Source organism: Athene noctua, chromosome 7 (assembly GCF_965140245.1).
Source record: "Athene noctua chromosome 7, bAthNoc1.hap1.1, whole genome shotgun sequence".
Taxonomy (NCBI): Eukaryota; Metazoa; Chordata; class Aves; order Strigiformes; family Strigidae; genus Athene; species Athene noctua.
The window spans coordinates 18,504,904-18,525,843 of NC_134043.1; the positions used below are offsets into that span (position 1 = coordinate 18,504,904).

Genomic DNA, 20,940 nt, shown 5'->3' on the forward strand with positions numbered 1-20,940 from the left:
CTCGGCTTTTCTAGCAGATCTAACCCTCCATCACCAGCTGGGGAAACTGAGGCAGGAAGGCAAGTGAGACCGCAACTTGCTGGCAGAAGGTGCTGTGCGTGGGGAGAAGCCAGATCCAGGCGCTGTGTGGCTCAGTGGTTGGTGCTGCAGGGTGAACCCGTAACCTCCCCACAGCCCTGGCACCGCTGAGCGATGCAGGCTGAGCCCCACTGCTGCGGGCAGGACGGGCAGGAGCGCACCCTGCTTCCCCCGCTGCTGTGCGCAGGGCAGTGCTGCCACGGGAGCTGGGTGCTGCGTGGGGCTGTGCACAGGGACACGAGTGTGCCGCGGAGGGAGCAGAGACAGACCCGAGGAGATTCAGCGGGGCAGGAGGGGGTGAGGGTGACCACGGCTCAGCCTTTCTAACAGAGCCGGGCACTGCCTGCAGTGAAACCCCACTCCTTGTGCAGCACAAAGCGGGGTGGGGGGCAGAAGGGAAGCTGGAGGAGCCCAGCCCGGGCATCCCCGCAAGCGCGGCGGGGAAGGGGGCAGTGGACACGGGGGTGGGTGGCGGTGCTGCCGCCCTCCCGGCTCCGCGGCACGGAGGAGCACCCCCGGGGGAGGTGCACCCCGGCGCCCCGTGTTCAGCCCCGCTCCGGCGGCGGTGTGCCGGCCGGCTCTCCCGGCGTGGCCGGGACCGGGACCGGGACCGAGGGGTCTCGCCGCCCGCCGACTTGGGGCGCGGCGGGCCGTGGCAGGGAGGCGGTTAACGGCCAGGGAGCCGCCGAGGCAGGAGGAGTCCGCAGGCGGGCGAGCAGGAGGGGGCCGCCGGGCGAGCTGCCCGCAGGCTGCCCGCCCCCGCCGAGCCGCGCCGCGCCGCGCCGAGCCGCGCTCTGCCCCGGGGCGCACGGGCCGGCGGGGCACGGCGGGGCGCGGCGGCGAGCGCGGCGGCGGCGGCGGCGGCGGCGGGGGGCAGGCTCCGTGCCCCGCCCGCCTCGGCACGGCACGGCTCGGCACGGCTCGGCTCGGCGCGGCGCGGCACGGCTCGGTTCCGCTGGGAACGGATCGGCACGGCACGGCACGGCACGGCTCGGTTCGGCTCGGCACGGCTCGGCACGGCACGGCTCAGCTCGGCACGGCTCGGCACGGCACGGCTCGGCACGGCTCCGGCAGCTCCCGAGCCATTCAAACAAGTGGCTCCGGCAGCACTTCGGAGCCGGGGCTGGGGAGAGGGCGCAGCGCGGCTCCCTGCCCCGGAGGCGCCGGGGCCCTTCACGCTGCCTCTTTTCTCTGGCGCTCGCTCTTTATTTGACGATGAAATAATGTTGACATGTCTTGAATTATTAAGTATTCCCTGGATTTTATTAGCACATGATGCCTAAATGCTGCCTGTATCTGCTGGGGTCTTAACCAGAGAGGAGCGAAGGAGAGAGGCAGAGAGACAGAGCGAGGGAGAGGAGAGAGAGGGGTTTTTGACAGCTGTATTTGTGCTGATAAGCGAAGGCACAAGGAGACGATCGACTAGTGAGACAAGAGGGAAGCGGCGGCTCGGAGCTGCTGAGAGGGGCTGCGCTTCCCTCCCGAGACGGCTCGGCCCTCCCGGCGCCGTGCTGGGGCTTGGGGGGGACCCGAGCCCCCTCCCAGTGCCTGGCCGGGCTCTCGGCCAGTGCCCGTGCCGGGGGGCAGCTCACTGGCTGGGCACACCGGCCGCGCGGGGCAGATGCCGATTGAGATCGTGTGTAAAATCAAATTTGCCGAGGAGGATGAGAAGCAGAAGGAGAAAGAAGAAGGGGATAAGGAGAGCCTGATCGAGGAGCCCGCCCGGCCCCGCTCCCGGGACCTGGCCGCCTTTGCCAGTGCCAGCACGCTGCACGGCCTGGGACACATCTGCCGGTCAGGGCAGCTGGGTGTGCGCCAGACCCTCTGGGCATTTGCCTTCCTGGCCTCGCTCGCCTTCTTCCTCTACCAGGCGGCCAAGTCAGCGCTGCTCTACCTGGAGCACCCCCACGTCATGGCCCTGGACGAGGAGGCCATCCGTGAGATGGTCTTCCCTGCCATCACCATCTGCAACATCAACCGCTACCGCCACTCGGCGCTCACCGACGCTGACATCTTCCACTTGGCCAACATGACCGGGCTGCCCCCCAAGGACCGGGACGGCCACAAGGCCACGGATCTGCTCTACCCCGACCCCGACATGGCCGACATCGTCAATCGCACTGGCCACCAGCTTGATGACATGCTCAAGAGCTGCAACTTCAGCGGCGAGAATTGCTCATCCCGTGATTTCACTGTGGTGAGTGCACGACTGGCTCAGCTTCCCCGGGGGCCCCAGCCAGTGTGGGGGACACTCACCCAGCCGCACCTGGCCAGAGCAGGGCTCCCTGACTCACTCCGGCTGCTGAAGTTTGTAACTCTCTCTGAGTTTCCCTCTAAGTTTCACATGGAGAGAGAAAGAGAGGATCCTCCGTGGGAAGTCTTGGTTAGGGCTGTGCTCCGCAGGACCTTGCAGCCTGCAGGTCCGTGCCGGAGGGGTTCGCAGGCAGGAGCTGGGCAGGGGGAGAGGGGCTCAGTGGTCCCCAGGGCGAGTGTGCAGTGGGCAGGGGAGAAGCTGTGGTGGAGAGCCCCGCTCCAGCCTGCGCTTCCCCCTGGGTTGAAGTGCTTGGTCACAGGGTTCTTAGCACAGTGAGAGTGGCTGGAGGAGGGGGGGGGGGGGGGGTGTGTGTGCAGAGACCCCTTTGCACAGAGGGGAGCCTTCCTGCCTTCGGGGAGGTTGGTGCTGGGATGTGTGTGAATCTGGAGCCTGCCAGCATTGCACACACACATGTGTGCACACACACATGCCGAGCGACTCTGCTCTGGAGGCACAGCTACAGCTGGGCAAGCGGGGGGCTGCTCGGGGCTGCCCGCTCGCTGCCCGGGGCTTGCGGGCAGGCCTCCGCCAGCAGTGCCCTGCCAGCCCAGGCAGCGAGCTCCCGGCCGGGCGCCACCAGCGTGCAGTTCTTGCTAATATTGAGCCTGGAATCACAAATCCCCGCTGTGGTTTGGGAAAATAAATGTGCTGAACGGGCGGAATACCTGATGGGACCCTTTTCAGACCGTAATGACTCTGGAAATGAGCCGCCTCTCTCCTACGGCTGCCAGGGGCTACTGCTCGGCTGGCTTGCTGCGCTCCCAGGAGCAGTGCTGCCAGCCGGAGCCTGCTCCACGCTGGGGAGGGGAATGCGATGCCAGGACTGTGTGGGATGCTGGGGGGTGAGAGGAGGCTCTGTGGGGCTGGAAATGGCTGATGCAGCATGTCCTGTTTCACTTCGTGCCCATCAGTACAATGCCTGCTCGCTGTGCAGGGTGATGCTGTCCCTGTGAAAGCACCATTTGGGGGGGCTGCCCTGTGCAGGGGGGTGGTGTGGGGCACTGCAGTGGAGTGGGAAGGATCATGGAGCAGAGAGGGGGCAACCCCACTCCTCTTGGGTTTTGTTGGGCTTTGTGACTGCTCTACACCAGCTGCCTGAGTTTGCTGGGGAGAAGTGCGGTTCAGCAGGGCTGGAAGTGGGGAGCTCTGGGGCTGGACAGTCCTGCACATGGCTCGGCCATGCTGGCTCCAGCTCCGGGGTCTGCCTGCAGGATCTTGCACAGCTTTGGATTGCAAGGGATGCATCAAGCCCAGCCTTGTGCTGGACAGTGGCACAGCATGGCAATGGGATTTGGCGTGTGCTGAGCTGCACTGGGTACAAGCTTCCCGCAGTGTGGACATGGTGTGTGGTGTGTGCTGTGCTGCGTGGCAGCAGAGGGTGACTGCCAGGACAGTCACCGGGACCTGGTTTCTCAGCGGGTAGCCATGCAGGACTAGATGGCCTGCATGCCTTAGCTGCTTACAGGTCTGCCCTGGGGATGCCTGGGAAGCCAGGCTCTGGTGTGCTGGCACCCTGCCCTGGAGGAGGCTTCAGGCATGAGGATGGTTAGTGCTAGCTGACCCCTGGCCCAAAGAAGGGGAGCCCAGAGCTCCCGCAGCCTCCACATCTCTCTCCCCAGCTCAGCCTGGTCTTTGAGGCATCAGGGGCTGTCAGCAGAAAGGGGCATCCCTTTTATGCCTGAAGCTAAGGGGTGAACCTGGGGCAGGAGAGGCTGCAGGGCATGGTCATGGGGAAGGAAGGGGGGAGATGTGACCTCTCTCTGCCACATACCATGTCCCAAAGCCCTGCCAGGCAGCGGTGGGACCTGTCGAGGCTTCACACCATTTGCAGCTGGAGCCTCCTACTCCCATTTCCTGAGCCAAATTGGTCCCTTGTGCCTCCTGGGAATGACTGAAACACAGCGCAAGCTGCTTGGCAGGCAGGGTGAGTCCCAGCTGTGGTGTGTGGGCTTGGGCGCTCCTGTGTCTGCCAGCTGTGGCCCCAACGTGGGAGCTGCCAGGCTGCCCTAAACCCAGCCGTCATGGGGCAGGGAGCTCCAGGCTTCATTGGTCCCAGTCCTGCATCCCCGTGTCTGCCTTTATGTTCGGAAAGCTCTCGTACCCCCGCTGCAGTGGGTGGATACATGAGGCACAGCATGTCCCAGCAGTGATGGAGGGCTCCCAGACTGCAGCATATCCCTGTGGGGCAAATAACCCCAGGGTCCCAAGGCACCTAGCCCATGGCAAGCAGCCCCTGGATCAGAGCTCACATCCCCAGGGATGCTGGAGAAGGGAAGGAGCTCTTCCTGCAGCCGTGCTTGCAGGAGTGCTGGAGTTCTTCCTTCCCTCTGGGCATGAGGTGGACTTCATCCAGAGACTGGAAGTTTTACAGCACGAGGGTGGCCAAGCCATGGGGCTGCCGGCGGCTGACTGCCTGCTCGGGAGCAGGAGCAGCGCCGAGGCTGGAGCGTGTCCCCTGCCGCTTGCAGCCTGTGCTCACACAATAAATAACTCGTGCGGATCCTTTAAGTAAGAGCTGTGAGTGGTAAATGATCTTCCCCTATTTAACGTCACAAATCCACGTTCTTTATGGGATAGCAAATTAAGAAACTATGGGGGGAAAAAAAATCCCCAGCGTAAGCATCTTCCGTGTAATAAAGCCCGGCCGGGCTGTAAATCTCCCCAGGCGGCAGGGACAGCCCTGAGCCGCAGCAAGGCTCCCCTGCAGCCCCGCTGACAAACATGCCCCCTGTGTCGGCTGCTGGAGGGCAATGATGGAGCCCCGGTGAAGCCTCTTCCAACCCCTCTGAGCTGTGCCGTGCTCCGCAGCCCCCCAGTTCCCCCTCTGCCCAGGGGTGCGGGGCTGGGCTGCCCCTGTTGCTGCCCGGTGCCCACCAGCACACTGGCTGATGCCTTGGTGAGAGCGGCAGGTATGGAGCCCAGCCACTGGGCGAGCGGGGCTGCGGTGCCGCGGGTGTGAAGTGTGCAGTGCCAGCGTGGGAAATCAATAGCATTCTTTACGTGGCATTAAGTGGGAGGTTGGGAAGCGTCCCTATGGGGCTGGGGCTCAGTTGCGGCAGGTGGTTCATGCCAACCCTCACCCTATGCCTGGCACCCTGCTACGGCCACAGCCCAAGGCCAGTGCTGGGCACTGTGGGAAGGGAGAGGCCTCCCAGCAGTGCTTTGGGGACAGAGGGGACTGGCAGCTGGGGTGTGCAGGGGTCTGGGGGCTGCGGGAGGAGGTGCATGGACATGGTGCCCCCCGGCTGGCAGCACCATCCTGCCTGCTCGCAGACAGCAGCTGTGGCAGGAGGCTCTGCTCATGGCCAGGGGGAGCCTTGTGCCTTTCTTAAAACCACATCCCCTGTCAAAAGCCTTTTGTTTCTGATGTGTAGCTGCTGAAGCTGCCAGGGCTGGAGGTTGCAGGGGGAGCAGGGAGGTTGCTTGGAGCTGGCAGTGCCTCTCAGAGTTGGCACCGGCCCCAGCTCTCTGGGCCGGGCCTCCGGCATGCCCAGGACATGGGTGGTGTGGGGGGTCTCCCCAGCACCCCATGCAGACCCCTGAGGGGGAAGTCCCTGTGCTGAGACAGGGGGAGAATCCTTGGCTGCACCTCACACAAGCCCTGAGAGATCCCAGCTGGGGGGCAGGTGGCCAGGGGCATCAGGCTGTCACCCCTGCCTCCTCCCAGCAAGGCTCTGCCACCATCCCCACTGCAACCCGCACCGGTCCTGACGTGGGGACTCCCTCTGACCTTTCTGCCAGAACTGTACTTAATAAATGTCACATTTTCAGCCTATTCTTATGCTGGGCAAAAGAGCTGGATTCGCTCCTCACCTGCCCTGCCCCGCCTGATGCTTGCTCTGCTCCTGGCATTAACCCACCCTATTTCCATCCTCCCCCTGTGCAGGGCTGAATGTATCTTGGGGTGCAGGGGTCTCACTGGTGTCCCCTCAGCTGCTCACTGGGCTCCAGGCACTGCAGGACCTGCTCTGCCTGGGGCACAGGGGGGTTCTGGGGCCAGGCAGTGTCATACAGGTCCAAACACAGCACCATCCCCATTGGAAGGTGGCATGGCTGCAGCTGGGGTGGGTGTCCTGCCATGGGTGGCAGGGGCTGGCTGGGCTGGGGATGCTGTGTCAGTGCCCGGGAGAGCCTGGAGCATCCCTCACTGATCCCATGCCTGTGAGCTGCTCAGCCAAGCCCAGCCATGCCCATCTGGGTCACCACACTCCACTCACCAGACCCACGTCCTCCGGCCCCAGCCCAGTGCCTGAACCACGTCCCTGGGGGCATACAACCCATCCAGAGCCCCCCATCCTCACAGCCTGGCCACCGTGCTTGTGTGTCCCCAGACCCTTGTTGTGGGTGGTGCAGACACACCGCAGGTTGGTCATGCTCCTGTCCGGAGCGACAGCAGCAGCAGCTCTGGTGCCGTTACACATGAGCTGCCCGGGCACGGCCTGAGGTGCTGCTTGTGCCAGAAAACGGGGGACTTTAATGCAATTCATTGCCATTTAATTTTACACAATTCCTGCTGCTTAATCCACTGAGAAATGCTAATTTATACAATTCACGTCTAAAAATAAATGTCAGTCCAGCAGCTCCCAGCAGCGGGTAGCTGCTCCCACCAGCCCCCGCCAGAGCCTTGTGTGGGGACCCCAGCTCAGAGCCCACCCTGTTCCTGGCCAGCTGGGCTGCTGCTCCTCGCCCATGGTGCCCGGGCTGTGGCAGCGTGTGGGTGGGTTTGGGGGTAATGAGGATTTGGGGTACTGTGGTGGGAGGGTGAGGGGTTGGCTGCACCTAGGGGCGTCACAGCAAAGCCCCTCATCGTGGTGGGTCTCGGGGCACCATGGCAAGGGGACACCGGGCGTCTCGGTGATGCAGCTGTCTTTCGGATGGCTGAGGAAGTGTGAGGGGCGTGGGGCTCTTTGGGATTCCCACTCCCGCATGGCTTCCCCCAGGAAAGACAGGCTCAGCCCTGCATGCGGTTGCACCCCGGGCGGCAGCTGGGGGTGCATAGGGTGAGAGGCAGGTCCCGGTGTGAAGGGCTGGCGTGGGGCCACCCAGGCTGTGTGTGAGCGGTCCGGCTGTGGGTCGGGGCAGCCTCTGCCTGGCTGACAGGTATTAATTGGTCAGAAAGCGGCATTAATGAACGTGGGAGGGGAGGGAAGCACGCACTCCTCCTGCCTGGGGAGCGGGGATGCATCATTAGGTCCCTAAGGAGACTGCTCCGCAGGGGACAGGGAGGTGGTTGGATCCTGCGGGGAAGGGGACCGTGTCTGGGAGGAGCCTGTGCTCAGCTCCCCAGCCCTGTGGCTTTTGTCCCCGAGCATCCCCCTACCCTGCTGCTCTTCTCCCCAGTCCCACCAGCCCTTGCATCTCACCCCTGTGGCCTCCCCTCTCCCACACCTTTGTAGGCAGAGCCTCATGCCACCCCCATCCAGGTGGGGTGTCACTGGCACCAGCGGTGACACCAGGGAGGGGGTGCTGGGGCAGCGGGGTGGGTGGTGAGGGCTGTGGCTGTGGGTGCCAGCTCCCCACGGGAGGGGGCCAAGGCGAGAGAGCAGGGGGGTGAGGAGGCAACGCGGCGGGGGAGCGGAGATGGTAAAGGAGCCAGCGGCTTTCCCACCGTCTCCCTGATTGAGATCGGATCACCGTGAGCATAAAAAAGCTCTCTTCATAATTATATTTAATGAATTGACTTTAAAAGCTCTTACGCTCTTATCTGGGTAATTTAATATCACACACTTAATAAGCCTGTCTCTGATATGGGGGGGAGCCAGCGGCCAGGACGCCCGCGCCTGGTGTGGCTCCCCAGGGACGCAGGACGTGCCATGCAGCTGGTTCCACATCCCAGGGTGGGCAGATTGGGGGGCACTGCTGTCACCCGGGGCAGGGCACCCATGGGGTGTCTGTGGAGCAGTGCCCCCTCCCAGTGCTGCTGACTGCAGAGTGGGGTGGGCACCTCGGGTGGCTGCAGGAGGGATGGGGCCGGTGGACCCATAGGGGCTTGGCCATGGGAGTGGGCTCTTGCCAATGCATGGGGCCACCAGGGCTGTGGGGCCATGGGAGAGTGTGGCCACAGGGCTGTGGGGCTGACGGGGTGCTGACAGGAGGGCAGGGGGTGTTCATGGGCTACACATTGGCTGTCTGGAAGCGGGGTTCATGGGGTGCAGTGTGGCTGGCCGGGCATGGGGGGTCTGGGCATGGGGCAGGGCTGGCTGGGGTGCAGGCAGTGTGTTTGCATGCTGTGTGGCACTGTGACTGGTAGGGCACTGCTGTGACCTTTTCCTTGATGCCAGTGTCACCTGTGGGGTGGCACTGGAGGCACCCACAGTGCAGAGTGCACTGGGGGTGCTGGTGACATGATGTTGTTGTCTCCGTATGTCTCTGGCTCCAGTTGCCTGCCCGCCTCGGGTAGCCAGCTGGGGTGGAATGGGGATAAACGAAGGTTTGTCACCACGAGCTCTGCCCCCCCAGGCTCCTGTGCTGCCAGCCAGGGTGGCAGCTGCCTCCCTGCAGGCAGACATTGCTGCAGCCCTGGCAGGAGTCCCCAGCCCCCCCCCAATGACCCATCGGTGCATGAAGGCGGATGCCTGTGGCGAGCCAGAGAGGCAAGCTCTGCCATATGGAGCTGGGGGTCCAGAGGACTGCGGGAGCCTGTGTGTGGGCTGGGGCTGGGACCTGTGCCCTGTGCCTGTGGGGGCAGCCCCTGGCATCCCCCATATCAGGCGCTCACTGGGCAGTGGTGTGGAAAGCCATTGGCTGGGCTTGTGTCCCCTGCATGTCAGAGCCGAGCTGCTAGGAGCTGGCCAGTTCCCCCAGCCTGGCACCATGACCCCAGTCACCCCATGCCCTCACATCCCTGATTCCCAAGTGATGGAAAATGGAGTGGCATCTCCCAGCATTCCTGCCTGCCCTGCCCCAGGACCCATGGCAGGGACAGGGAGGGTGACAAGGGCCGGGTGCGTGGCGCTGGCCCTCAGCTGGCCATCCCCAAGCACCGGGGTGCCTGGCAGTGCTGGGTGCCATGCCGGCACTCAGTGCCAAGGCCGGGCAGGCTGGAGGGAGACACATGCTAAGGTGGCAGGGCAGGGGTACGAGGACACACCTGCCACCTGGCCCTGCCAGGGGGTGGGGGACAGCCCTGGGTGGAGTGGGGACCCCGGGCTCCCTGCCGCGGCGGCATGGGGCACGGGGCAGCCATGCCGGGTCTCCCTCCGCGGGGGAGCGGCTGGAGCAGGAGGTTTACGGAGCTGCACTAAGTGACGCAAATGGTTTGAAACCCATAAAGAGAGACGGTTTTATGTAAGACGACTATATAAAGCTCTGCTGTTCTGCCATTGATGAGATATAGGCCTTTATTTATAGAAGGCAATGTTTGCGGTGCAAGCTCTGAAAGCCAGCCAGGGACCCGCAGATAGGGCGTCGAGTCATTTCACATGCAGCTGCCGTCGACACTGTTCACACATTAAAGAAAAAAATTAACAAGTTTGCAGCCAGTCAGGTGGAAAAAACAATAATTGTCGAAAACCGTATTTCCCCCTTTTTCCAATAACAAATAGCTGGAAAGCTGCTGGGGAGGCTTGAGCTTGCTCTGGGAAAGGACAGGCTGAATCTCTGTCTGGGCTGGGGGATGGAGCAAACAGGGGGGAGGCAGACAGGGGCAGGAGGAGGGCCCAGGCAGGGGATGCAGAAGCTGCTGCCAGCGCCCTGGCGTCTGGCAGAGGGTGTACACACTGCCTGGGCATTTCTATGTCCAGGACAGGAATAATGGCCTGTGGGCAGGGACAATAGTGCCAGCAGAGCAGCATGGTCATGCGGGGACTGTGGGGGCAAACTCCAGGGACTGAAGGTGCTTGCTGCGGAGCAAGCCCCTCTCAGTTTTCCTGCCCAGCCCGGTGTTGCCTCTCCCTGCCTGCGCACACAGAGATGCTCTGAGGTTATTTCTTTGCCAGATGTGGCTGTGTTTTTACTGGAGAGCAAGCAGCGAGTCCCTGTGGCCAGAGTGCTCTGCCAAATTTTGTTTCATGCACGAAAGCAGGAAAAACTTCTCATGATTAATTGTGCAATAGGGGAGAACATGCATTTCTCTAACCTGCTCCTTGCCGGCCGCTGACCTTTCCTCCCAGGCACTACGTGACATGCAACACCAGGAGGAGGCGGGGAGCTTGTCTCCAGGGCACGCTTCCTGCACGCACAACGAGGGTGCGAGGGCAGGAGGGTGCCAACACCTCCACCACATCCTACCTCTGCGAGGGCCATGAAGGGGAGGAAAGCCAGCCAGGGCTTCACAGTGGGGGAGCAGTCAGGCTCCTGCGTGAGCAGCTTCTCTGCAGCTCCCCATTCCTTTCTGCGGGTGGTTGTCCCCTGCTTACGCTGCAAAACCTTCCTCTGTGCTCTGAGCCATGCCCTGGTGTGCTGCGCCAGCAGTGGTTACAGGCAAGGCGCTGATGGCCCCATCTGCCCGCGGCTGCATCGACATGCCAGCAGCAAGCGGGAGTGAGGATTCCCCGCCGCTGAGCCAGGCCACAAGGCACCATGCGGTCGGTCTTGGCAGGGGGGGCTGGACCTACACCCTGACCTGCTGGGACTTGGGGGTCCTCCATGTTCCTGCCCTGTCCCTGGGAGACATCGCTGCCTGCACAGCCAGTCCTCCCCAGCCACCCTCGTACAGGTGGGGAGGGCCCCTTGGTGGAGGCACCCCCGGTTTGCCGTGCTCCTCTCCAGGAGCAGATGCAAGCTGGAACACGAATTGCACCTGAATGGCTGTTAAAGCACCAGCTAAGCTCGGTTGAAGTCAACAGGTTTTCTTCCAGCAGAACAAAAGGATCCCTCCTGATTGCAGTGCTGGGAAGACAAGCACAGCACAGGAGAAAGTAGAGAGGCAGGAAAGCCAGAGGCTGTGAGGACCTGTGGGTGTCATGTCCCACGGGGGTCAGGGACTCCTCTCTGTGTTGGGGAGCTCAGCTGGGCTGGAGAGCTGGGCTGGCCTCTGCCCACGGTGGCTGGGCAGACAGGGAGCAGGCGCTGGGGGAACCTGCTGGTCCACTGCTGGCCACCAGCTCCTGGGATGTGCAGGGGGAGGGAAAGAGGAGGCATATGCCTCTTCAGAAGCAGAGCCCCTGATTAATCACTAACTGCCGGCCCTCCAGCCAGCAGCTCATTAGCCGTTTAATTTCCCGGTGCCCGGCGTGCTGGAGGGCTCTGTGGCTCTGATTGAGCCGGTCGCACTCATCTGGGCAGCTGCAATCAGGCCGTGGCCCCCCCGCCCCGGTCACAGGCACAGTTAGTGGCCATGTCTGCCGTGCCCCGGGGTGGGTAGGCAGCAGGTGCTGCAGGCGCTGTGGGTGCTGCAGTCAGGCAATGGATGAGCCACATCGGTGACAGTGGCTGCGGAGGACTGGCGGGCAGTCCCGGGGGCAGGAGACATGCCCGTGTCTCCTCCTGTATCCGGCTGTACCCTGGCTGTGCCTGGGGTGTCATGGTCCTCGTGATGTCACGGGGCCGGGAGCGGCTGTCAGCAGTGTCAGCGGCCGTGGCGAAGCGCTGCGCTTGGCTGCACAGGGATATTTTGCCAGTTTGTCATCCCTGGGAGGCAGTGGTCTTGGCACCCCACACATCCCCATGCTGTCCCATCCTTCTGCCACCTGCACCCACAGGGTGGCAAAGCGAGGGCTGCAGGTGGCACCCATGTCCCTGTCTGCACCCTGGTCTCCCTGACACTACCACAGGCTCTTTCTTGCCCTGGCTCTTCTTCCTCCCAGGCTGGGACTTAGCCTGGGGGACCCCTCTGGGGATGGGCTGGGGGTGCTCAGCTGGGCTAGGGGAGCGGGGCAGGAGCAGGAGGGATCTGGGAGCCCCAGCAGAGCAGACACCAGCTGGGGATGCTGCCCATGGACCCCACACACCGTCCTGGGCATGCAGAGGTGGGCACTGCCCTGCCTCCCCGTTGCAGGAGGGTGTTTGCAGCTCAGCCGCCCCCCCTTTGCCCTCCAAACCCTGCTGTGCCCTTCATTCCTGAGCTTCTATCCCCTCAATTTCTTCACAGCCCGAGGAGGGAGGGAGGGACTGCACAGCAGAGAGAAACATCTCCATCTGTTTTCAATGCTCCAGCGGCTGGAGCAGGGCAGGGTGGGAGCCTGCGGGTGTCCCTACTGTGGGGGGCAGTGGGGTGAGGAGGGATGGGGTGCATGTGGGGGCAAACCAGGGGCTACCTTGGGTCTGTGACACCCACAGAGGAGGCAGGTCCAGCCCGGCATCTGGCGCTGCTGCCCCTGGGAAAGGCACGGAGCAGCCTGTCTTCCTGAGCAGCACAGGACCGAGGGCACTATGCAAATCCAGATGAGATTGATGCAAGTATTAATTATGTCCCAGCAGCTCAGCTTCCACCCGGCCAGGCAGGGCACTGGGTGCTATGACTGCTTGCACAGGAGAGTTGGGTTTGCACTGGCGGTGTGTCCCCTGTGCATGTCCCCTGGATCCCCAGCCTGCTGTGTCACCCCACTGTGCACCGTGCTGTGTCCTGCCAGGCAGCACTGCTCTCCCAGCCCCGTGGCACTGCCTGGCCTGGCGGGCATAGCTGTCACCGAGCAGGGAGGCGAGCAATCCGAGGCAGGAGCAGCGTGAGCACTGTCAAGCAGCCTGGCGTTCCTGACTCTGAGGTCCTGCTAATCAGAGAGTGTCTGCAATTACATGTGCTAATTACGGACAGAGGTTCACAGCAATTCCTGCCCTGCTGGCACAGCGCTGATCACACCAGGGAGCATTACTCCTGCATGAAGACAGGAGCAGGTAACCAGGGCTGCTCAGCTGGCTCTCCCTGCCCAGCCCCATCCCATCCCATCGAATCCCATCGAATCCCATCCCATCCCATCGAATCCCATCCCATCGAATCCCATCGAATCCCATGCCATGCCATGCCATGCCATGCCATGCCATGCCGTCCCATTCCATCCCATCCCATCCCATCCCATCCCATCCCATCCCATTGCCATCCCAAGCCCATTCCCATCCCATAACTATCCCTTCCCCATTGCCATCCCACCCCATCCTATCCCCATCCCCATCCTTCCCATACTGGACATGGGTCCAGCATGTGTGGTGCCATCCTTGGAGCCCCCACACGTGTGGCTGTGAGAGCCGCTCTGTCTCTGAGCACCTGGCTGATCATATCTTGGTGGGGTTGCTTTTCAGAGGGAGTTTTTCAGGCTCCGACCCCCTTGTGCTGCTGCCTCTCTGACATCCTGTTTCCCTATCGCCTGACATGACCTTAATTAACTCCCTTGGGCTGATAACACTCTGGGTTTCTCCTCTAGAAGCTGTATCGCAGCATCATGTCCTGCCTCACCCACTCAGGGTCCACTGCAGAAACTGCACAGGCAGCCTGGAGCGAGGGGGAGAGGGGACTGTGTGGTGCAGGCAGGACAGGGCAGCGGTAGCTGGGGACACTGGGGTGACATGGAGGGGATGGGGCAGTACTGGAGGGACTGGCTTGGTGCTGTATTGAGGATTGCAGGGGAGATGCTGACCAGGTGGAGATGGCTGTCCTGGTGCAGAGGTGGGGGTGAGGGCAGGAGGCGGGGCTGTGCTGGTGCCCAGGGCAGGATGGCGTGGGCAGTGGTGCCCATGGCAGCAGCATCCCTCCCAGGCAGGCAGAGGTGCTGCACAGCAGTGTGGAGGGGTCCTGGCTCTCCTCACACAGCTGCAGGCAGGGCATGGGGGCTGCTCAGCTGGGAGCCGGGGCAGGGGGCTCGGCGAGCTGGCTGTCAGGGTCCTGCCACCCCAGGAGCTGCCAGCCTGCTTGGCCACCCCTCCACCGCCAGCCCGGGAGGATTGAAATGCCGGCACCGATGACTTTTGTAGCTACTTTATCTCTCATGCTCAGCAAATATTGGTGGAGGGGATGTGATTCAATAGCGAGGTTTGCAGATGGGAATCTCGGCATGTGATCCTGCCGGCTTCGTGTCGTGCAGCAGCCGGCTGCCTCTGCCACAGCCGCTGCTCACGGGGGCTGAGCCTGGATCAGGCACAGCCCGCGGCCAGCGGGGCTGCTCCCAGCACCTTCTCCCCACAGACTGTTTCCCAGCAAGGCACTGGTCTGAACTTCACTTTGTTGCAGCTCATGTCTCATCCTCCAGCACAGGCAGGTTGGGCCTTGGAGCAGGGTCCCTGCTTGGGGGTCCTGTCGCGCAAATGCCACCAGACCTGTAAGCAGCTCTGCCCTGGCAGCATCCAGGGTGATGCTGTGAGCCCTGCAAAAAGCAAAGGGTGCAAAATGCTCTCAGGTGGTCTCCTCCTAGCTTGCAGCCATGCAACCCCTCTCCCCACAGCTCCTAATCCGTCTCAGGTGCTCAGCTCCCATCCCCAGGCCCCCAGCCCAGGCTGCAGGTAGGATGGGTGGCCAAGTTGCTCCTAGGGCATGTTCCACGGACAGGGCAGTTTGTCCCTTCTGCTAATGCTGCCTGCAGATGCAGTGGGAATTGCATTTTCCTGAAGCTGGGCATTCAGTGGAGACCATGGGCATTATGGAAAGTGTGTACAGATACTGCTGCTCACAGCATGTGCTGTATGGGCTGCTGCAGGCAGCATACGGTCCTGGGAATGCAGCGCTCACTCCGAGCAGGGGGAAGGGGAGATGATATGAAGGACAGAGGAGATGGGAGCTTCCAGTGCTGCTCCGCAGTGTGTGGGACACAAAGCGGGCATGAGGAGGGGGAAGGAGTCCCCCAGCTGTAGGGACAGATTGTCCCATCCCATCCCTGCCAGGACATGTCCCTGCTTCCATAGCAAACCCTGAGAGCCAGGAGGAGCTGGAGGGGGACTGGAGAGCTCCTGCAGACACTGAGGACCAACACAAGGGCAATGTGGTCCAAGCATCAAAGAGAGGCAGACACCCCAGGAGTCCTGAGACCCCTCAGCCCACTGCCGTCCACATGGCGGGCAGAGGATGGGGATACGGAGATAGGGGGATACGGGCTGTGAGGTTGTCTCTGCTCAGTGGTGCCCTCGCCTCCTCCCTTGTCCAGCAGCACCAAGGAGGGACCCCCTGCCAGTGCCAGGGCATGGGAGCTCTGTCAATCAGCCCCTCCGCCTGGGAGCATGCAGGCTGGGGAAAGCCAACCCCTATCATGTTTGTTCCATTGATTTAGCACCACGGAGAGGGTTTAATCAGCCTTTAGCCTGCACGCTCCAGCATTAAGAACAAATCCATTAGCCACGAGATAACCACAAAGGGTTGCGCTGAGGCTGGATGAGGTCCCAGCGCCTTCAAGATGCAAATTGGCAATCAAAGATCAAAGCCACACAGCTCCCTAATCTCTACTAAAAGGGCTCAGCTATTAACGAGCCCTTTCCCGCTGAGCTGTGATCACCCCACTTCACTTGGGCCCCTGATGTGCTGGCAGGTTATACCATCACCCTGACCAGCCCCCCAGCCCCCTGAGCTGGCCCTGGGACAGAGAGTGAAGCCAGGGCTTGGGCTGTTTGCTTGCATGTTGTTTTCTTTAGTTCTGATGTGCTTGGAGTCAAATTCATGTTGGTGGAGAGAGAGGAGCCCCCAGTATCCCTGGGGGGTCAGCAGCTGGAGAGAAGGAGAAGGGGAAGAGGCGGGAGCCAGGATGGAGCAGGGTGTTGGGGGAGCTGTGCTGGGCTTATGTGTGACTTAGGGGAGAGGGTGGGAGATGCTGGCAGGCAGCTCCCCCTCCCACTGCTCAGGGATTTAGCCTGGTTCAGCCCCTGCCTGGCTGCAGCAGGTGGCTCAGGGCAATCCCTGCTGGCCCCAGGGAAATCAGTGCTGGGGACCATGGTGGCAGGGTGGGCAGGCAGCAGGGTGTGGATAAGGAACCAGGGCAGAGCAGGGGACCTTGAGGCTAAATTCCCCTTGTTGGAGTATTCCTGCGTACCCCATGTCACCCTGGGGTAGGGGATGCTCGAGGCCCTCTCTCCCATAGCTGCCCTGCCAGCTCCTGCGTGGTGCTAGGGTCAGGCTGCAGGCTGGGGGGTTTTCCCTGCTCCCTGCCCAGGCCATCCTGCCTGCGGCAGCTCCACACACGGCTGCCACAGCATCCCCGTGAGCCCTGGCTGCCCTGCACCATGCAGGAGAGCTGCGAAGCTGCCGAGCTGTGACAGGAGCTGTGCTGTCAGCACCGTCAGCAAATCTCTGGCAGCACAGATGTGTGCTCTGCTCAGCCTGGTCCAGGTCGGGGACCACCATCGCCCTGCATCCCGCTGAGATGGTGAGAGGCTGGGTGAGCACGCTGGCGGGGGGTTGGCAGGGCACCCATCAGCCCTGGCAGCGGGGATCAAAAGGTTATGGCAAGCTCTCCTCTGTCCTGGGACCTGCTCTGCCGGTGGCCACTCCGTGAGGTGCTGCTCCCGGGTTTCATGGCACACCCTGGCAGGCAACACAGCCTTGCAAGAGGAGCAGGCAGTGAGGCACTGGCAGCACCTCAGCCAGGGTGACAATAAATCTTATCAGTGTAAACCCATCTGTAGGCAGCAGGATAACCCCTGTGGAAACGCAGCGAGCGCGGAGGCTTCATCTGCACCGTGTCAGTGCCATGGACTTACAGATAAATGCCAGGGCTGGAGGGACCGTGTCTGTGCAGGCACCTGACAGCTCCCAGGAGATGTCTCCCCCTCACCCCCTGCCCCCGCTTGCCCGGTGGCTGCAGGAGCTGCCAGGGCCAGGCCGGGAGTGACCCAGCAGCATTGACCATGGTGTGCCTGGTGGGATGAGCAGACGGAGCTTCTGCACCCAGCAAGGGAGCAACTGGATAGGTGAGGATGGAGGCAGGGGATGAGGTGGCATTGCCCTGCCTGCTGTCCTGGCCCTGCTGTGTCCTACATGCACTGTTCCACAGAGCCCACCCATGGGGACACAGGCATCATGTGGGCTGGACTGCCAGAGCATGTGTGTGGGGGCAACGACCAGGAAATGTGTGGCAGTGCCAGGCGTGAGCAGCGCCGGGTGTGAGAGAGCAGGCTCCATGGGTGCAGCCTGTGTGCACATCCCTCCATGTGCGTGTGTGTGTGTCCCCGTGCAGCCGCCCCGCTGCGGCTGGGCAGCAGGAGGGGACGTGCATGTGCCAGGCATGGGGGACATGTGTGTGCCAGGCGCGGGGTGTTGGCGTGTGCCAGGCGTGGGCAGCCGGCGTGTGCCCGCCAGCGCAGCGGGCCTGGCGGAGGCTGCGGAGCGAGGCAGGCTGGCAGCAGCGGGTGCCCCAGGCCAGCGCTCCCCAGCTCAGCTCTTACATCTCCTGGCGGTGCGGCCTGCGCAGCCGTGGGAGCAGCAATGAGATGGAGCAGCAGAAGGACGGCGAGATAAGGCTGCCTGCGCTGCCCCAGCAGATTAAACGCTGGGATTAAGCAGGCGGTGCCAGCTCTGCTGCCTTTTTATCTCACTGCTTCTCCCCTCTTATTCTCCCGCAGTCGATAGTGAACGGTCTCCGAGCTGTCAGCAAAGGAAATTGCTTGTTAACCCTTTGGGGACGGGCTGCGCAGCAGTCCCTGCACGGCTGCTTTCCAAGAGAAGTGGTCCCCAGGGCTGGCGCTGCCCAGAAAGCCCTGCCTGCGCTTGGGCAGGAGGGCAGCAGGGACTGCGGTGCTGCGTCCTGCCTCCTCGCAGTGCCCCGGCGTGCCAAGGGGAGCGGGGCAGGCCCAGCGGCACCCAGGATCTGTTGCCATCTCTCAGCCACCAGCATCCATCCAACAGCGTGCAGAGACACTGGTGTACCTGCAAGGCAGGGGACATCGTGCAGTGCTGGGGTCCCCGCAGGGTGACAGCAGCCAGGGAGCAGAGCTGCCTGAGCTCCACAAAGGAGTCCCAGGGAACCTGTGTACCCCACGTTCAGGTATCTTTGATGTTCCCTGCTTTCTCCAGCCTGCAGGATGGATGGGCTCAGTGGTACATCTCTGCATCTAAACACAGGTCTGGGGATCCTTCCCTGGTCCTGGGGCCAAGTGGCATGGGCCAGCTGTGTCTGCACATGGTGCTGGGTCTCCTCCAGCTGCCAAGAGGAGCCTGCTGTCCAAAACCAGAATTACTGCTCTTTGTGTGTGTGTTTTGTTGGGTTTGCAGCAGCAAGGCTCATGAGCTGCAGCCCATCCCAGTGTTTATCAGTAGCGTGCTGTGCTGTGTGCCTGAGGGCCATGTGCCCAGCTCAGGGGGTGTCTGTCAATGGGAATCTGGCTGGAAAAAGCTGGTGGGTATACGGAGTGATGGCAGGATTGCTGCTCAGCACAGTCCAAACCCAGGCCAGGGAGCATGTTAGCAGCTCAGCGAGCTCACTCTGGCATGTTTGGGGGTGCAACTTCAGTGCACCTTTCCCATGGGGACCCTGAATACCTCCTGGCTCTGCCCTGCAGCTTTCCCCTTCTCCCTCCCGGGGGAGGCAGGAGACAGAAACATGGGGCAGAAAACTCCTGCAGCCTCAGCACCTGACCCTCGTGCTTAAGGAGAGACCGGGGTAGGTAAACAGAATGCTCAATGTCTCAGAGAGTTTGCTTGCTGCCAACAGGCTGCAGTGGACTTCCCTGGCTCCTGCCCCCCTGCCTCTCTGCACCCCAGCACTTCATCTTCTGTGATTCCCTTGGTGTTGGCTCCTTCACCTACCCAGGTGACCCTTTCAGTGGATGCTTTAAAGTGCTTAGTGCAAACAAACCACATGAAAGCACGAGCTGCCGGGAGGTCTGCAGGGAGCAGGTTAGCCCCAGCCAGGGCAGTGGTCCTGACCTGGGTGGGATGCTGCCCCACGGCTGCTGTGGGATGGAGAGGGCAGAGTCATGTGTCTGTGTGTGCCGGGGACCTCGCCGGAGCAGTGTGTGAGCCCTGGGCAGCCGGGGCTGAGGAAGCTGCCGGGGAGCTGGAGCAGATGCTGTGCCAGGCAGCCCGGCTGCGCAGGCAAGCAGAGCCTGAATCCAGAGAGGAAACCAGGAGCGATTGGCACGTGCGGGCTGGCAGGCTGGAGGCTGCGAGGGGATGGGATTGCTGTTTATAAATACATCAAGGGAGTAAACACAAGGGAGGGAAGAGAGCTATTTAAGCTAAGGGACAATGCTGGCACAAGAATAAATGGTACAAACTGGCCATGAATAAATTTAGATTGGAAATGAGAAGCTAAGTGAGATTCTGGGACGAATTCCCCCCAGGAGCAGCGGGAGGCGAATGCACAACTTAGCAATGGCACTTGCTCTGCTACTGGAGGAAGCTGTGTGCCTCTATGCCTGTGCAGAGGGGCAAAGAGGTGAGCACCTGGGGTCCCTAGTACCTCCCCCTCATGTCACAGTTGCTCTGGCTCTGTGTGGCACCAGCAGCACAGGCCCCTCTGACTCCTGCCTTCGCCAGTGCAGGACTCCTGGGGCAACGACTTGCAAGGGAGAGCTCCTTCCCTGGCACATGTGTTTGGATGTGCTGTCACAGATGCTGCTCCTGAAAGCAGGATGGTGCCAGTGTCCGCCTGCTTTACTGATGTTGGTGGCAGCACTGGGGCAGATGTTTGGGGAAGGTGTCCTTGCCCATGCACGCTGTGCATCCCTCTGCCATGCATTGCATCCCCTTGATCCTGACCTGCCAGGAGCAGGGATACCCGATATGGGTCCTGTCTGCTCCTGGGAAGCACTGGGCTTCACGCTGACCGCAGTACTGCAGCCAGGCGGTGACCTGCTCGCCCTGCCTGGCGCTGGGGCTCGGGTGCCTCCCGCTGCTCTGCCCAGCTGGCAGCGCAGCCCGCAGCACAGCTGAGCACTTGTTATTCCGGCAGCGAGCCTGCTTGGCACGAGAGGGGCTCTGCGAGCCCCATGCACCCACGTCTCCGCTGTTTGCTCAGGCCTGGCCAAGGGGGCTCAGCTGGCACAGGCTGGCCTGTGGCACAAAGAGAGGCACATCTGCGGTGGCAGGAGGGGTCCTGGCCCCTCTGGGATGTGCTCGCAGCATCCCCCAGCCCTCCTGCGACCCTGCTGCTCTCCCTCCTCCTGGGGAAGCGGGTCTGGGTGCTGGGGAGGGTGCTCCAGAGCTTGGCCCTTCACAGGATGGGGGAAAGGAGCCCAGCCCAGCACGAGTGTGTCCCGCTCGGGGCCGAAGGTGCCCTGCTCTGCCGGGACTCAGGCTGCAGAGCCCGGTGACCCATGGAGGTGGGAGCCCCGGCCCCCACAAGCAGGACTGCATCCCGCAGGAGCCATCCGGGCAGCTCTGCGTGGGGCAGGGAGCTGCGCCGAGGGGCTGTCGGTGTGGGGGATGGTTGTGCTGCCGCCGGAGTTGGGGTTGAGCCAAACTGGCACCGTTCCCCAACCCCTGCTGGGAGCAGGGAAGGGAAATGGTGCGACGGTGCATGCGAGGGGACGTTTGCAGAGGCGAAAACATCCCACTGGCTCAGAAAATTGCTGCAGAATCGGGCTTGAAATGAGTTGAAATTGCTGAATCCAAGCGGATCTCATATCCCGGGCAGTTGTAATGCTGGCGTCAGCGCTGCAGCTTCCCTCCCGGGGCACCCAGGCGGGGCCTGGCCATGCTGTGCGGGGGGAGCAGGCTGCTGGGGATGCGGTGGGGGCTGCCATGGGGAGGGGGGAGG

At 62.4% G+C, this 20,940-nt stretch overlaps 1 protein-coding gene across 3 annotated transcripts in view; it reads left to right on the forward strand.

Moving 5' to 3' along the window:
- The first annotated feature begins 941 nt into the window (after window positions 1–941).
- The window catches only part of ASIC4 (acid sensing ion channel subunit family member 4), a 29,895-nt gene continuing 9,896 nt past the window's right edge, over window positions 942–20,940 (forward strand). For all 3 annotated transcript variants that reach the window (XM_074910921.1, XM_074910920.1, XM_074910922.1), the window contains exon 1: window positions 942–2,275. In XM_074910921.1, coding sequence (XP_074767022.1) covers window positions 1,700–2,275 — 576 coding nt within the window. In that variant the 5' untranslated portion in view covers window positions 942–1,699. The remainder of the gene's footprint in view (window positions 2,276–20,940) is intronic.